A 14,818-nucleotide genomic window follows, 5' to 3' on the forward strand; every position below is an offset into this window, starting at 1 on the left:
AAAGCGCTCAAGCAGACGAAGTAAAGCGATGGCGCTGGGATTATGCGTTCATGTCCAAAGACGCTCCTTTTGAGTGACAAAGCCTATCTTATTTCAGAAGTTCCAATTTCGCGAAATGGCTCGATTTTTCAGTAATGCAGGAGAAGTAATTGCCTCGAATAGCTAGAGTAATAATCAGATCGGTGGCACCTGATGAAAGCCTGATGTCACATGCGTCTCTTCTTTTTGACTGTTACTCCGAGTGGTCGAGATATTCCCAATTTGTGTATGCTGTCATGTCGCAGTCAGTATAAGTCATATTGTATCTCGGCTGTGTAAACTATCGGAGCATATAACTTGAAGATGGGTGCATTCAACTCGTCATGTCTCCTGCAAGTTGCAACCTCACAAGGTTGATATTAGTGATTTGCCTCCACACCTTTGAGCGTGTAAGTCCCGGCCTATGATATCAAGCGAGCTTTACAAATACTAATCTATTCTATTCCAAACGGGCCTCTTTTCCGACCTTTACAACTCCGTCATACACGTGGGACATGTTTGTTTCCTTCCACATATTCTCAACTAAGGAGCGCAGAGACTGGGCATCGTCCTCAATACTTAGAGCTTTGGTAGTACGGTTGTACTTGTCCACCAGGGCCTCAAGGAAGCCAGAGTTTGCGTATAGGTCGGTTCCGGCGAACAGGCATGCAGGAACCCCATCTCGTTCTCCAAGATATTTGGCGGGCACGTGACACCCGCGCGAGCCATGAGCGCAGCTTCGATGCCTAATGGCCCGCCGTGGCCCGGGTGAATCTACTTCGTCTGGGCGTCCGTCGTCTGGAAAGCCACGAGACCGCCTGAACTTGATGCCGCGAGCCCCATAGCGGACGCGATGGTCGCGGCGTCCCAGCTGAGGAGGTTACCGACCGCCGCCGCCATGGCGAGCTGTCCGTTGATGGCCGGGTTCTTGAAACCACGTTCGTCTTCTACTGAGGAGCATGATGCGAGGCCGATTCGCGCGCAGCCTTCGTAGCCTGCGGCGAGAGCAGTGAGGAAGTCCTCGCCACTGGTGTTTGTGTTTCGAGTGGAGGCGTAGACTAGCAGAGCGGGGAGGACAGAGGAGGACGGATGCGCGTTCAGCACGACGTGCTCGATTTGTAATGCACCGGCTGCAGTACCGTTGAGATACATCGCGCCAAAGATTGTGGTCTCTAAGCCGTCTATGGCTGCGACTGACTGGGGTCCGCTGTTGCCGTGGATGGTTGTTAGTGCCTCCGTCGAAGACTTATAGACAGGTTTAACCATGCCGGTCAGCACAGCTGTGATGATGTCGACCCCGATAATAGGAAGAGTGCCGTATAGGCTCCTTGGCAGCGCTTTAGAGTTGAGGCTAGCTGCGAACCTCGCCAGGTCCATCGTGTAGTTTCCTGAAGCCACTGGGGTTGGGCTCTTGCTTGGCTCAATGACAAAGAAGTGGCATCAAATCATTAGTAAATACTGGGAATAAGGATCTTGATAAAAAACTTCTTGAAAGTGCACTTACTTACCTTAGAATCGACAAGCTTCGTATTATTTATTATACCTCTATTGTACGGTGATGATAAGATGGCTCGACTGGCCTGGAGACGGATTCGGAGTTTTGCCGCAGCCCTCACCCGAAGACGGCGAATATCCGTGGCAGAGATCTTACCCGGTGGCAGGTCTGAACTGATCTCTCCTGCATCAATGGTGGCTATGGCGACGCGCGACGGATGATGTCTTGAGTATCATTGAGGAGACTTTGGTGAAAAAATATAGACTTACAGCCCAGTGCTGAGACGGTGTCACTCTCTATCAGGTATCCGTAAGCGAGGCCTTGCGTTTCTCAAAAGAAACCAAACTTGGGCGCAGTGTCTCTAGTTAGGGACGATGCGGAAAGTTCAGTCTGAATTGTCATGTCTGAGATATGTGTTTGAGAGAAGGCTTCTGTTGTGTCATTGGACTATCCCTCCTACACCTTACTCATCAACCAACAGTGGTCTCCAGGGCTCTCGCAGAGCATACAAAGCAGACGTGACTAGCCTGCTATCCGCTAATTCTTCATGTTGTCCAATAGACTTACAAAGTCCAGTAGAACCCGTTGCGCGGAACGAAGCCCGCCCAAGCACATTTCGTTGCGCATGGAGACAAGACCACCGAGCCGGATAAAGTCCGCAGCTGCGCTGCGCGTCTCGCTGTTCGATGTCACATCAAAGTCATCAGAAAGGCCCTCAGCGCTAAGGCACTTCCAGTAAACGTCGCCAAGTAACTCAAACTCCCCTTCGCGCAGCCGCTGTTGTCATTCTTGTCAGGAGGTGAGGCAGGGAGATACAACGCCAGGACGAGGGCAGCACTGAACAAATGCTTGGGAGCGGAGAATGATACACTGACTCGGTTTTGTCACCGAGATATGGCCCTAAAGGTATGTGCCGCGTGAAGACAGGCTCGCCTCGCTGCTCGGGTCTGGGACCAGATTCTAAGCATGGGGATTGCATTCTTTGCGGCTTCAAATCCGTATCTCGCAGCTACTTCTTCCAGAAGACAGCAGTCTGTGGTTATCACCATGGTAGATAACATGGAGCTTGGCAGAAACGACCTAGTAAGTTCAAAAGCCGCAAGGGAGGTTCCAGAAACTGTCTAGCAACGGTGATCTCATATGTTTGACGCAGATAATCCAAGACGCGCGATTTCCAAACGGTTGCTGCCAAGGTCATTCTGCCCTTCCGTGAGTGCTACTTAAGAACCTAGTCGTATTATTCAGCCACGATCTGACTGTGGATTCAAGGTTTTCGTTCCGCTGTACATGGGAATCGGGTTGATGCGACGAGGATCGCGGGTGCTGAGCCTATGACGTGCAGTCTTTCGAGGATATCTACCCCCATATCCCTACAGTTGGACCTGATTCAAGTAGCAAGGTCAACGAGCCATCCCAGGTATGAATTTGAGGGATTGTTGAGTAGAACTAGCTAGTCCATGACAAATGACCAGTCGCTTTTTATGAGTAGAGATAAAATAGAGCAGATGAAGAACACGAGTGGTTGAAGAGACGTGTTGAACTATTGGTTGAGGATGTGTGAGTCACAGCTCCACAACCGAGCGGGATATGGGTTACAAGACCATCAAAATTTTCATCAACAAGCCTGAGCACAATAGCTCAGGGGTAGAGCGCTGGGCTCATAACCCAGAGGTCCCTGGATCGAAACCAGGTTGTGCTATCAAATCTTTTGTAATTCATGGCAATTTGTTTCTTTTGAGCGAGATTCTCTGTTTCCTTTTGTTTTGGCTCGAAAAACAACGTCGGGTTGCGTCCCCTGCTGCTGAAGACTTATGCGCTGCTTAGTCATGATATTATCGCACCTGTTCAGCAACATCAGAGCTACGTGTATTCAATACTTGCAATTTCACTAACCGGCTATTCATGAGTATTGTACATGCGAATGCTATTCCTGACGATTTGCGCAGTACGTTCGGGAAAATGGGGAAGGTATCTGAGTTCCTGTAACCTCTTAAACTTTCTACTTTACAAAGTACAAATACACTTTCTATCTTTACAATGCCTTCTCTCGTTGGCCAACAACACGATCGAAACTGTCAAACGCCATCGTCATCGAGTGTCTTCCGCCAGTCTTGCCTCTCAGCTGCTCGTCAAAGTTCAAGACCTCCTTGAACGGCACCTTGGCTACAATTTCCACCGTCCTGGCCAACGACTTTTTCCCCCTCAATGAAGCCACGATCTCGTACGGATCTGGCGGCGCGTAGATACTGCTGACGTCGATGTGCGAACTCGACTCGGCGGACTTATCATTGACCTCCAGTACGTGTCCACCGGCTCCTGAGCTGATGTCATGCTGCACCAAGCCCGCGGCCGCCTCGGGACAGCTGATGTGTAGAAGCATGACGGGCTCGAGGACGCCCACGGCACCCTTTGTGATGTGCGCCTCGCGGAGTGCTTCGCGCACGGCTCGAGATGCTGCGCCGGCGAAGTGTCCACCGGACGGGCTCTCGGCGGCTGCGGCGTCAACGGTGATGGTGATGTGGCAACCTTGGACGGGGGAGCCGCGGCGCGGGCCGCGGGCCACGGCTGCGACGGCGCCATTGATGAGTTGCTGTCGGGCTTCCTCGGGATCAAAGGCTATGTTGCCGTCTTCGGGGAGATCGATGATGATGTGAATCATGTTCCCGTCGCGTTCGACAGTCGGCTCAAGTGCGGCTTGGCGGTGGTGGTCTTCCAGAGGTTCCAGAGTTGCTGTACATGATACCTTGCCCGACTTACTCGCGACGACCCTGTCAAAGGTGACATGATGTGGTCCGATTGAGGACGTGATGCACTCTTTGTAATCGACCTCGATAGGACCGAAGTCGGCCTGAACCTTAGGGTTCTGCTTGAGGTTGTAGACGGCGATATCAAGGTGGAGTTTGCCCATACCCTGCAGGATGAATTGTTCTGTCTTCTCGTCACGGCTCCATCTCAAGCTGGGATCTTCTCGTGACGCATTTTCGAGCGCGATCTCTAGCTCCTTGGAAGCTGTGGGCCCGTGGGGGTCAATCGCGAGGAAAGCCACTGGCGGAGGAATTTCTGGGGGCCTGATCTGGATATGCTTGAGGGCATCCGGGATCTGCTTCTGAGCGATAGTAGCAAGCAGCGTGTCGCCCGTACGAGCCTTCTTTAGACCCTTGATGGCGCCAATCTGGCCAGTGGCAAGGTGTTGCACATCTTCTGTCTTCTCCGCGGATATCTGCAACAAGCCGAACGGACGCTCTGCCTGCTGATTATGCGTGTTCCAGGTGGACGAGTTCTTGTGAAGTTCGCCAAAGTAGACTCGCACGAAGCTCAAGATTCCCTCTTTGGGGTGATTATAGACCTTGAAGACGGAGGCGACTGCTGCTACACGCTGCTGGCCTGGCTTCTTGCTCGAGTTCTGACCGAGTAGCGTAATGAGGTTGTGCTTTGCCGGGCCGGCACGGATCTCAAGATCAGGTCGTTCGTCAGGACTGGGAAGGTAGTCAACGATGGCGTCCATCAGGGGCTCGACACCGATGTGCCGGAAGCTGGCACCTGCTAGAACGGGAATAACGTTTCCGTCGCCACTGCGGATGGCGCTTCGAACGCTGTTTTTCAACATCTTGCCTGTGATTTTGTTTGGATCGTCTGCGAACAGGTCCATAATGGACTCATCACATTCAGCGAGGCCTTCAATGAGCCGCTCGCGAGCTGTCTCAATTTCATCGAGAAGATAGTTGCCCTTGAGCACCTCTTGCAGTTCCGCGAACTCGTACTTCGTCTTCTGCTTCTCTGCCTTCCACCGATATCCGACTCGGTCAATGACGTCGATGACACCGACAAACTGGTCTCCTTCCCACCATGGAATTTGGCATACAAGTGGCCACCCGTTCAGACGTGACCCAATCTCCAACACAGATTTTCGAAATGAAGCACCGTCTCGGTCGAGCTTATTGACGAAGACAATGCGAGGGATCTTGTGATCGTGTGCTGAAGCCCACACTCTCTCCGTATGAGCTTCTACGCCTTTCACTGAGTCGATGATACATACAGCACCGTCAAGAACAGGCAGACACCTGTCAACCTCAAATCTGAAGTCTTGATGACCCGGTGTGTCGATAAGATTGATCGTTTTGGGGGTTGTGCCTGGGGCGCATTCCTCGTGAAGGGGCCAGTTAAAAGTGATGGCTGCTGACTGAATTGTGATACCTCGTTCCCGCTCCAGGTCGAGGAAGTCAGTCACTGTGTTTCCTGCATCGACGTCTACAGTGTCGTGGTCAGCCAAGAGGGTCTTGGTACATACTTGCCGCGGCTACGGCTCTCATCCAACTCCGCGAGACAAAATGTTGATATGAAAACGATTGCAAGGTAAAATGGCTCCTGCATACCTCCAACTCGGCGAGTCACGCCGCTATAATACAGCATGCGCTCAGTCGTTGTGGTTTTGCCCTGAGAATAAATCAGCCATTCTATCACTCAAGCTCAAAAAGCGACTGAATACGCACAGCATCGACATGGGCAATGATCCCAATATTTCTGATATCCTTGATAGGAGACCGATGCTTCGATTGCACCGGAGGTGTGTGTATTGACCTTCGGAAGCTCACAATCCCAGCGAAACAAGACCGCCCTGGTAACCGGCCGACATGGCTTTGCCTAGGCACTGAAGCTCGAAAGACCAGCATGACTAGACCATCAAATATGGGTTTTCGTAGTACAAAATACGAATGTGAAAGGTGGCGACGAACTCCAATCACATTTTAGAGTGCCATGAGATAAGCGCGAACAGCAAAATGACGTCGCAAATGTCGTTAAGTTAGATCATGGATGAAGCTGTTCACAACATGATGGCGTGAGAGCTCTCTAATTGACTGCACTTTCACTTTGATCAGTCGGCAATCAACCAATCCGCGTAGCAGATGTCCATACACCCATGCAGTCCGAAGCAGGAAGGCGGTCAACAGAGCTTTGGCTCGTTCCTGCCAAGTCAGTGACCTCCCTCAGAAAAGAGGCTGGGGGTTTGTGTGGCTGGTGCTCAACCGCTGCGACTTCATGGTACCTATGATATGCGCTTGCTACGTGTACCAGTGCCTGGTAGATATACTTGCTCCATCAAGTATCCACCAGCACACTCCTTCTATCTGCTAGGAGCTTCAGGAGCCAAAGAGTTACGGAACTTGACTCGTCAGCCTCTTGTCCGGACGTCACACCTTGCACCCACCTTGCTTCTTCTTCACACCCACACCCACATCACAACACATCCTTCTTCCAAACCCGCGATATCTAGCTGCCTGGCCAATTCATCCACGCCAGCTTCCCTTCTTCTTCTTCTTCTTCTCTCATCCACCTCGCTTGCCCTCCGCCACCGAATCTCCGTCTATCCCCGACAGTAACGCAATCTACAACTCGCCAAAATGGAGCTTTCTGACGCCTTGTATGTGGTCCCTAGTCTTTGCGATGCGGTAGCTACCCAGTAGCTATCCTGCGCATGCGCAAAAAGCTAACCAGGCGTCACTCGCATCAGCCGCATCGTCAACTTGGCCACCGCGACCATCATGGTCCTGGGCGGCATTGCCCAATTCTTCAACTTCAACTTGTACGTCTTATCCGACCCCCCCGACGGACCTCCCGTGTCTACGACCTCTACTTGCGCGCGCGCACGGATTCCTCGTGCGACAGCCAAACCCCTTCATCGTGACGAAGGAGACATGTGGTGGCATAGCGATTTGATGACTCTATACTGACAACTCTGCCTGTGTAGCCAGGGTATCATTGTTGGCGCCTACGTGATCATCTTCGGTCTCTGTAAGCATTCACCCCCTCCTGAAGCTTGCATAGGATGCATTCTTGGTAGTGACATGGCTAATGCGATTTGATTAGGCACTGCTCTGCTCGGTATTTGATAATGAATCCTCAATCTCTGAAGCTCCTCTAACAAAGTACCAGAGTTCCAAATCCCTCCCCAAGTCTCCCGTTACGCTTCATTCCTCTTCTCTTTCGTTGGCCGCGGTGTCTGTAAGTTTCAAAGCCCCCCTCCGAATATTCTCGTAGTCGATGCACACTGGTTCTAATGCGGCTCCTTCCTCGCAGTCTACATTTTCATCGGCTCCATCCTTCTCTCCGACGGTGTCTTCAAGATCATTGCCGGCTCTATTGTCGGCCTTATTGGCGTCGCCTACGTCGTCCTCGAGTTTGTTCCCCAGATCGAGCCGCCAGCCAACATGCGCGAGGCCGACGGCGGCTGGGGTGCAGAGCAGGTGTAAGCTAGCAGCCCCTTTTCAACCACACAAAGAAGCCAAATTTCATCTCGGATGCCTTTTGCACTCTACCAACATTGAAACCGTTGGAAGAGAGGTAAAGGCACGGATTCTTTTCCCCTATTTTACAATTCGCGAAACAAGACAATGAACCGGATTTGCTGAGGCTTTTTTTCTTCCGAAACTTAAGATACTGAAAAGAGACGGGGAACTCGACATCGCGTAAAACGATCACGACAACCAATTCCTCAGCTTCATCCATGACAATGGGGAACAAAAAGAACGAGAAGAGAAGCGACCAGATAGGAACGACAGCGTGGGAAATTTCGACGCGAAGCTCCCTTATGATGTTTGGCCCCACCGAGCAGGCTGTATATTGTGTGTATTCACCACTGTAAGGCACGAAGGTTGTGTGTGTGTTTGTGTGTGTGTGTGTGTGTTGTGTAGGGAAAGAGCATATGCTTCATTGCATTTCGACTTGTACGACGGAAGACTGTGCCAGGTCTAGTGGCACTTTGTATGACTTTTTACTTAGATGGTGTAAAGGAGAAAGGGAGGCCTGGAAAAGTAGGGTATTGTTTGGGATCCGCAATGGCTAGTCGTAACAGACCTGATTTGCCCTCCAGAAGCCTTGCTCATACTACCTCATACTTGCATGATGTCCGCGACGATTCCAGCCTTTGTGATGTGACTGCGGGTGCCACACCATTGCCTTGTCGGTGGTTCAAGGTTTGAGCGAAACGTTGGTCACTTACAGTCCACGGTGACCGAAAGGTAGACTTCTGGTGAAAGGGGGGGGCCAGTCCCATTGTGCTTTAGGTAGATAACTAAGCCATGCGAGCAAAGTCCATTGCTTCAGCTTTTGATATTTCGACGCGCAGACTTCCGATTGGGAAAGAAGGGCTACTACATACACCCTACAGCATCCAAAGACGCCTTGTGCCATGCCAGTTTTTGACCCTCTTCATACCGTCCATAGAACACGAAAATATCTTGCTTGGTTCTTCCCGAATGCCTCTCACCTCTCCGATTTCACTCGCCCGATACCCACTTTACAAATGGTCGGGTAATCTGTCAGTAAACACCGTTCGAAATCCCATCCACCCTGAACGACAAAGAAAAGAAAAAACTCCTAGTCCGCCCTTGGGAAAACCTCCCATCTCACTCCCTTTCCGCGCGCAAATTCCATTTTGTAATTCCATTCGGTTTGTTGTAAACAGAAGAAAACGCCCTCTTCGTGAGTCGGAGAAAAACACCCTGTAAAGAAAGATGCCATTTTTTGTTGAGTGGCCGCCAAAATGCGTCCCAAAAACAATCATCCTCTCCCATTTTGTGTAAGGCCAGACCCCGTCCGTTTTTGTTTTTCTCGTTCGCCCCTGGTGAAACCGTAAATGGAAGAAGGATAGCTTCAACCTGTTTGGTGATGGAATAGACGGCCCCAGCCGACCGCTTCGCACAAAAAGGAACTCCAAGCCATGATGTGTGTGTGTGTGTGTGTGTGTGTGTGTGTGTGTGCCCATATTGTCCCAAAAAAATCAGTTGTCCGATGATCCCGTGGTTCGTTTGTATCGTGATGGAACTTTCATTAGTTTCCCATGTCCGCTAGCTCCTTCTCCTTCGCGGCCAACATCTCCCTCATCCGTTCAGCTTCCCGAATCAATGCTGCCCTCTTCTCTGCCTTGACTCTTTCGTTTTCTGGCCTGAATCCCGGATTGCTCGTCTGACTGCTCGGTCCAGGTGATGGAAGAGGCGTCATGTGAGCATTCGAATAGGAACCTGGACTCGGTGCGGAGGCGGCCGGCGACATAGCAGATCGGGCGTAATGTTCCGCGGCGTCATCGCTACCCGAGTGGTAGGCCGGGCTGTCATCTGCCGTTGTCGGGTTGAGGATTGACTTGATGGACGATAATCGCTTGGACGTGTCTGGTCCGCCATCGCTAGACGGATTTCCTTCCGCAGAAAGTGATCGTTTCCTCGATGGAGACAAGAAAGAACCAGGTGACAGAGAGGGTTGGCGTTCCCCCATGGCGGCGAGCGATGTGATCGGAGCAAGGCGGTTATCGTCGTTCAGCGATCCCGGATAGGGGTTTGAAGTTCGGGAACCCGAAGATTGATACGCAGCCAAGTCATGCGAAGGCAGCGGCGAGCCTTGTCGATTCGGACGCATAAGTGGATCTGGAAGCATGGTGGCAGGATTCTCTCCCCGACGTCGAAAGCCCAAATTGATGGATCCGTCCTCGTTCATCGTGCCCCTTTCCGGACTTCCCTCTGGTGCTACGCTCTGCGTCTCTGAACCCTCAAGCATCTCTTCCGTCCACTCGCCGCCAAACGAAGATGGTATCACTCGTTTCCGTCTCTTGATGATCGACTTCTTCATAGTCACAGGCCGGTGAACTCCGTGAAGTTTGTAGTAAAGACCTGTTTATGTCAGCATGTTAAAGATTTCCCCAGAAAAAAGACGGCACGTACCGCAAGCATTGCAGATCGTGTGGCCACTTTCGTCTCGTCTCCATAGCGGGGTGATGGTAGTGCCGCAATTTTGGCAGGCGATCACAACGGTATGATTTGGGTTTTGTGCTTGCTGTATTTGCAGAGCGGCGATATCGACAGGAGCGACGGGGTCGTCGACGGCCATGGGTTCGCCCTGAGATTGGCTAGACGAACCGCCGCCGCCACCACCACCACCGCAACCACCTTGCCCCTGAACGTTCAGATGGGCGGATTTCGATACTCGGTTGTTGTACGCAGGACAACCACTGCAGCCTTCCGCACCACCGGTACCGTTGCACTTTCCACCCCCTGGACAGGTGCCTGATGGCGCCTGTTCCTCCGTCACATACGTGGGAGCGGGAGCACTGAGATATTTTGGACCTGGACCTGGTGCTGGCGCAATCTTTGGGGGAGCCGTCCTAGGTGCCGCTGCAACAAGATGCGGGGGTTTCTTGAGGTTAGTTGGGCGTGATGCGTTTCTCGCCTTCTGATACAGGCCGCAAGCGTTGCATATCGTCGTTCCTTGGGGAGATCTCCTCCATAACGGTGTTCGTGTTGTACCACAATTACTGTAGCTGGTCAGCAAGCGGTCCACAGGGGGTTGGAAAGAAGCCCGTCGCCCTCTTACCTGCAGACTTGACCCGTCTGACCTGAAGAAGACGTTGTCGCCGTTGACGGTGCCGGGCTAGGTCTTGGTTCTGATCTCACGTCCTTCGGGGAGCCATCACTGGATACTGAGACCGGACTCCTGGCCTGTGACCTCGACATGGCGTCGCTCGACGGACTACGTCGGGAATTTGGCCGCAAGGTCGCCGGTCCCTCAAGGCTCTCGCCTCGGCCTACTGGACTGTGGCCTCTCGCCTGCTCCATGGCAGCGTACTGCCCTCCTTCGCGGGCCTTGGGGGACATGCGTCGTGATGGGAGAGCGGTTCGGATGGTCGAGGGCGGCTGTTTCGCCGTCCCCTGTGCCGCCGACGACATGCCATCGGCCATAGCCATTCGTGGAGAGCGTGGTTTCGGTCGAGGTGGGATGTACTAGCCGTAGGTGGTGTTGAAAGCAGCAGAAGACGTGTGTACCGTACTAGTCGAGGCGAAGTGTAAGAGGACCTTGACGAGTAGGAAAGGGGGTATCGAGTACGTTGATTTGATGACTTCGCTAGGCAGAGATAAATGCTTGGCCCGGAGAAAGGAAACGGCTTCGGAGGAGGGAGATAACTAGCGGCGAGACGGTCGTAGGATGGCGTATAAAGAAGTAGGAGAGAAGTAGGGCCCGAGTCAAACTTAGACAACCCCACCACGGTGCAAAAGGTGGTTCGACGGTCGGCAGTCCGGAGGAGGAGAGGGTCAGGGAATGGAATTGGCCCGTCCTCGAGTAGACGACAACGTCAGGAAGTGGCTGTGGAAGACCGGATGACGGAGCAAGAAGGCGGAATCGGAGGCCGGGGGAAGGAAACAAGCACCAGAGGGTCGCCACCGTTGATCAAGGGCAACAGAAAGGTCTCTAGGTGCTGATGCCTCTTTACGGGGTACACAGTGTGGTGTGAGAGGCTGAGGGGCCTACTGTACGCCAGGGGTCGGTTTCTTCTACAGCCCCGGATTCGGTTTCTTCTGCTCTACCAGGAAGAGGGGGGTGTGAGAGTGTTGCAGAAGAGCTGAGAGAGAGCGCACGGGAGCCTAAGAGGGTAATGATGGTGATTTCGAGTGCATGCTGAGGAGAAAACAACCGGCGTTGCTGGCGTTGGCAGACATGTAAGAGCCCCTCGTCGACGTGAAGGGTAGCGAGTTCCTCTAGAGGGTTCACCGGGCGGTGAGAGAGCCTGAGAGGTATCGGCAGGTGTTTGGTGGGCTCTTGGGGGGGAACAGTTAGGTGGGAAAGGGGGGTGGGAGGTTGCTTGTGAAGTCTTGAAGCAGGCCAGAATTCTGGAACGGTGGAAGCCAGGCTGGAAACGTAGTGAACGTATGTTGATCTTGGACAGGGGCGGGTGTTGATCTAGTGTGAGAGTAGTCGAGGCCACTTGTATGTGAGGTGTGTGCCAGTACTTGCGTAGGGCGGCGATGATGTGAGGGACGAGGAGGAACCGCGGCGCTGGAAGTGCGTGAGGTGGTGGCAGAAAATCACGAGAACAGACTGGACAGCCTACGCTACGGCTCCTGCCTGCGACTAAACTGCTGCGTCCGCGTCTGGGCTCTCTCCTCTCTCGCTTCCCAATGACGAGTGACGGACGACAAATGGGGGAAAATCGGAGCCTATGTGCTGGGTCACCGTGGGTGATCTGAGCTGAGAGGTCACGGATTACAACAGGTGGTCGTTGATTGGCCGTGATGAGGAATGTCGCTAAGGCACAACGACAAGGGTGACAGGGGGCTTCAATGTCTTCTAATCCACCCGCCGGTCCAAAAATCCACCTAGCTGCGTCCAACATCGCGGCATTGATGGCACTTGGGTCCAAGAGACTTTTTTCTTTTTTTCTTTTCTCTTCTTTCCTTTCGTGATCCAAGGATAGGACCCAATCTGTGTACTTATCAACTTTTTACGGTTCCCGCGTATGTCAGGAAAATAGTGCTTCGGCTGTTTCGTCATCTTGCCGGGCGCCACGAGGTTGAGTGCCTCTTTATCCATGAATCTTGTTCCGACATCTGGCCATATCTCACTCTCTCTTTCAAATCCTTTGACGAAAGCAGATCGTGGCCAAGACACCACAACCAAGATCCCCCCAAACCAGTCACCAAACATCTGGATCACGATAGCGACAGGCAGGGGCCGTATGAGACGATAAGTACCCAGACTCCAGGTCTAGTCCCGAACAATACGGCGTAATTAGCCTTTCCCGGGCTGGCGTCGCCCAGACTTCCCTGCTCGTGCTGGCTGCTGGATGCTAGCAACTGGGTACTTGGGGGGGGGGACGCCGGTTCGCTGCGACTCCATCTAGTAGACGGTGGACACCTCCTCTGATTTGCTTGACTCTGGAATGGATCAATCGGCACGTCTGGCGAACATACGCCGTCTCCATGTCAATGCTGCGCCAAACCCTTGGAGGGGGGGCCCTTCGTTGTCCACCCCGCGACCAGAACGGAATTGACGAAGAATTTGTTGCGGTAACCTTAAAGCCGAGTGTGACGGCCCTGCCTAGCGCAGCATTGGCTTCGACTGACACGCGCGTGTTCGTGAACGTAGCACCAGTCAGGTAGTCCCATCAGGTCATCTTCCTGTCGTATTTCAGGACATGCTTCACCGACTGATACTGCAGTGTGCTGACATCGCTCTACTATGTATGAGGCGTCAGCTTTGCTCGTGTAAGAAGAAAGGATATCATCCTCCCTCCCTTACCTATTCCTATTCGAATAGGCGGTATGGCAGCTGAAAAGGCACCATTGTGCGGCGTACAAATAGATGTGCCTAGAGACCTCGTGAGGGTGTGTCGACCCAGGTCCCAGCATCCTACAGCTGCATCATCTCTCACATCACCGGCACTCTTCCGCCGGCCGAAGCGAGATGCAGCACCTCTAATGGGGGGCCAACCTAACCCGAGGCGACGACCCCAGCAGCCCAGGGCCCCAGGGGCCATCTCCTGCCCGCCAGCTCGGTCTCCGGTTCCAATTGCCAGAAGACACTTCGCCCATGTGTTCTTGTGTCCGCGGGTGCGCAGTAAGGCATGTGTCCCCCAGTGCTCTGGAATCGAAACAGGGCTGTCCGAGTAGGTAGTGTAAGCCATCCGCCCCCCAAAGATGCAATGCAACACACCCGACGACGTCGGCTCTCCGACACTGAGCGGACGTAGGAATACAGGTGAGATGCTGTAAGCCCTGGCAAGTCTTGTCGAAGCAAGGTCTCCCGGGGATGCGACTTACACCTCTCCGCCACGGCTAGCGCAGGCAAAAGTTGAGACACCGAAGCAGGCAGAGGAAGATGCGAGATTACAGTTTCACCGATTGTGACAAAGGGCAAATCGAAGATCCCGAGGATTTCGTTCAACTTGGGCTCTTGACCTGTCATTCCACCACACGGTATAATAGTCACACGTGCCCCTTCCTTCTCTCGTAAAGTCGGCTGTAGGACTTTTTCCTCCATTAGCGCCTCGGTACCGAAAGAAGTAGACGGAAAGAAAAAAAGATGACAAAAAAGAAGACGTACCTGGCTCCAGAAAGTCCCAGAAGGCAAGAACCATGGTCCATCAAACTTGCAGCGGGTGGACCAAGAACCGGAGTCCGGGTCCGAGTAACTGGCGAGCCTTCTTCCTTCCCGTCCAGTGATAATCGACATGAATAAGCTGACAGGGTCCTTTAAAGGCGGTGACGAATGAGGCAATCGGGGGTCATGCCAGTTCCCCCAATTTCCACCCCCCGAAAAACGCCTTTTTGTTTTTTCTTCCTTTCCTTCCTGCGAGAGAAGATACGTAATCCCGAGGTCTGGCAGGGACCTCCCCTCGGTGATAGGAGCAAGGGCCATTGATCAGACCGGATGATCAATGATAACAATGCAACCCGCAACGGCAGTGTGATTTGATGTTGTGTGTGCCATGTGGTGGCTTGAGCTTCCACCTCCTTCCAAGGTCCGAGATCCCATGGATGCGTT

General features: G+C 52.9%; 4 protein-coding genes across 4 annotated transcripts; 1 reads left to right on the forward strand and 3 right to left on the reverse strand.

Moving 5' to 3' along the window:
- Positions 1–792: 792 nt before the first annotated feature.
- On the reverse strand, positions 793–1,736 carry CTAM01_03181 (uncharacterized protein; the record flags this gene model as incomplete). Its single annotated transcript, XM_060519218.1, has 2 exons — positions 793–1,406; positions 1,523–1,736. Coding segments are annotated over 2 exons (828 nt in total), but the record flags the coding sequence as incomplete, so codon positions are not given.
- A 1,809-nt stretch (positions 1,737–3,545) lies between these two features.
- CTAM01_03182 (translation elongation factor G) lies at positions 3,546–6,146 on the reverse strand (the record flags this gene model as incomplete). The annotated part of the gene is made up of 4 exons (XM_060519219.1): positions 3,546–5,761; positions 5,887–5,947; positions 6,004–6,034; positions 6,106–6,146. 4 exons carry the CDS (start codon positions 6,144–6,146, stop codon positions 3,546–3,548), a joined length of 2,349 nt encoding a protein of 782 aa, XP_060386218.1.
- Positions 6,147–6,912: 766 nt separating this feature from the next.
- On the forward strand, positions 6,913–7,761 carry CTAM01_03183 (COPI associated protein; the record flags this gene model as incomplete). The annotated part of the gene is made up of 6 exons (XM_060519220.1): positions 6,913–6,932; positions 7,023–7,094; positions 7,260–7,303; positions 7,379–7,393; positions 7,445–7,513; positions 7,589–7,761. The coding sequence occupies 6 exons, from the start codon at positions 6,913–6,915 to the stop codon at positions 7,759–7,761; spliced, it is 393 nt and encodes a 130-aa protein (XP_060386219.1).
- A 1,579-nt stretch (positions 7,762–9,340) lies between these two features.
- CTAM01_03184 (GATA zinc finger) lies at positions 9,341–11,244 on the reverse strand (the record flags this gene model as incomplete). Its single annotated transcript, XM_060519221.1, has 3 exons — positions 9,341–10,173; positions 10,225–10,814; positions 10,874–11,244. 3 exons carry the CDS (start codon positions 11,242–11,244, stop codon positions 9,341–9,343), a joined length of 1,794 nt encoding a protein of 597 aa, XP_060386220.1.
- Between the last annotated feature and the right edge of the window lie 3,574 nt (positions 11,245–14,818).

Source organism: Colletotrichum tamarilloi (assembly GCF_030869305.1).
Source record: "Colletotrichum tamarilloi strain Tom-12 chromosome Unknown Scaffold_7.1, whole genome shotgun sequence".
Lineage (NCBI taxonomy): Eukaryota > Fungi > Ascomycota > Sordariomycetes > Glomerellales > Glomerellaceae > Colletotrichum > Colletotrichum tamarilloi.